Source organism: Etheostoma spectabile, chromosome 18 (genome assembly GCF_008692095.1).
Source record: "Etheostoma spectabile isolate EspeVRDwgs_2016 chromosome 18, UIUC_Espe_1.0, whole genome shotgun sequence".
Classification (NCBI taxonomy): domain Eukaryota; kingdom Metazoa; phylum Chordata; class Actinopteri; order Perciformes; family Percidae; genus Etheostoma; species Etheostoma spectabile.
In genome coordinates, this window is record NC_045750.1 from 9,896,008 (window position 1) to 9,898,035 (window position 2,028).

At 41.2% G+C, this 2,028-nt stretch overlaps 1 protein-coding gene across 1 annotated transcript in view; it reads left to right on the top strand.

The window, feature by feature from the left end:
• The window catches only part of mrpl19 (mitochondrial ribosomal protein L19), a 4,440-nt gene that overhangs the window by 1,386 nt on the left and 1,026 nt on the right, over positions 1–2,028 (top strand). The window contains exon 4 of the mRNA XM_032543515.1: positions 339–473. Within this exon, the coding sequence (XP_032399406.1) occupies positions 339–473 (135 nt within the window). The remainder of the gene's footprint in view (positions 1–338; positions 474–2,028) is intronic.

The following is a 2,028-nucleotide window of genomic DNA, read 5'->3' on the forward strand; positions in this document are numbered from 1 at the left end:
GACTCAAACATCTCACATTTACCAAAAAAACCATACCGTGCAAAACATGTCAGACCGTCCTGCCAACTTGTACACATTTTACCAACGATGTATGCTGTAATGATTTTTTATTCGGAAGTCGCTGAAAGCTGCTGCTGTTTTAATCCTGTTGGCACTCTGCAGCCGGTGGGGCTTTTTTTTTAAAAGCTCCCGCAAAATCCTGGAGGGACTGTCTTATTTTCTACTTTTGCACAATGCTATCTTTGTTTTTGCAAATATAAATTGTTTTCAAAAAATACTATGCTTGTAATGTATTGTAATTCATTTAAAAGGTGTACGCTATTTTGATTTGTGTTAAGGAAGCATCCTGGCAGTAACCATGGCCGACCCTAATGCCAGCGGGAAAGCTAACCGCTTTGTTGGCATCTGTATCCAGAGGGGGGGGAAGGGTCTGGGAGCCACATTTGTCCTGAGGAATATCATTGATAACCAAGGTGAGGTTTATTTATTCTTCTGTGTAAGAACTGGTCTAACGAGAAGCCCTACTGGACTGTCGCATGAAGGAATATTTAGTTGTTGTTTTTTAGTTTTAGTTAACCAAAAGGTTCCCGTATATAATTTTCAATGTTAAAGTAAGTCTACCTGTCCCTTTTCCTCCACATTTGTCTATGCATTTTAGGTTTTCCTCTGTCGTCACACAGTATGCTGCTCATCTTGAGACCCTCCTTCTATTCATGTTGGCTCTCTTAGAGCAGCACTAGCCTGGAAATCCAGACCCAAATCCGAAAGATTCGCCCATCTCGAGGGGTGGCTTAAAGTGTACATTTGAAAACTACACTGCACGTAATTGTATAACACTACGACCAATCACAACAACACACGGGGTGACGTATCCAGAGCTCCATACGCTTAGCTGCCAGTGGAGCTAACTGGTAGATTAAACTGTTGTCATCTGTTAAGATCACCTCTGGCCCGCTTATATCCGATAGACCAATGTGATTGGTGCAGCTCGGCTACAAGGGAATATATAATGATATAATGAGCAGCATTACTTGATGCCAGAGTAAATCGCTGAGCAAATTCAAATTGTGTTTTCGCGAGAACTCTGGATTTCCAGGGTAGGGCAGCACAGGCACGTGAAAAAATTGGTAAAAAGTGTTTGATTTACAAAGTTCATAGTGCAACCGTTTCATACTTAAAAACATGTTTCAGAATTTTAGAAATGCACACACAAATCATTTAGATGCAGAGAGGACTGTCAGATGAGAACACAATTCTCCTTCAGTGCTGGCCACTGATAACTTGGTTGAGGGAGAGTAAAAGCTTTATTTGCTTTCCCCATCCAGAGTTTCTTTTACATTTAGAAGTAGTGAACCACAGGCCTGTTCTACGAAGCAGGATCAACGTGCCCTGGATTTATTTCAGTTACCCGGCTTCACTAACCCTAACAACTGCGGTCCAGCATAAGCTGTGTCACGACGGGGGTTAACTAGTTCAGTTAACCCTGGGGTTTCCTAATCCAGAGACGTGCGTGTTCACATAAAAGAGATGCACAGCATGACCAATCACAAACATCTACCAGAGCTGCATATTTTACATAAGAAGAGCAAACAAATATTTCTACATAAATATGAAGAACACAGACACGGTTTGAAATACAGTTACTGCTTCCTAAAACAGGAAGGAAAGCTGGCAAAAAGATAGCATCAATCTTATCAATATCCTCATCAGTCAGGCACAAGATCTGACCATAATTACACTTGTGCTTTCCATAGACTGTTGTTGCTTTAGCCTTTTAACCCTGGCAGTGGTAAGCGATAATGAGAGCGAATAAGAAAAAATATAAAAATCATAATTCAAACCAATGTGAGGCATCGGTAACAAACGGCTCAATAAACGCCTATACGTAATTCCCTCTGCTGAAAACTACATCTTTCATAAAAATACCCATCGGGATTGTCGGCCTCTAAATGTTTTAGCTTTTATGAGCGCCTCTCACTCTCTTGCTCTCTCTCTCCGTTACCACAGCGATTTAACCCGGTAACAAGT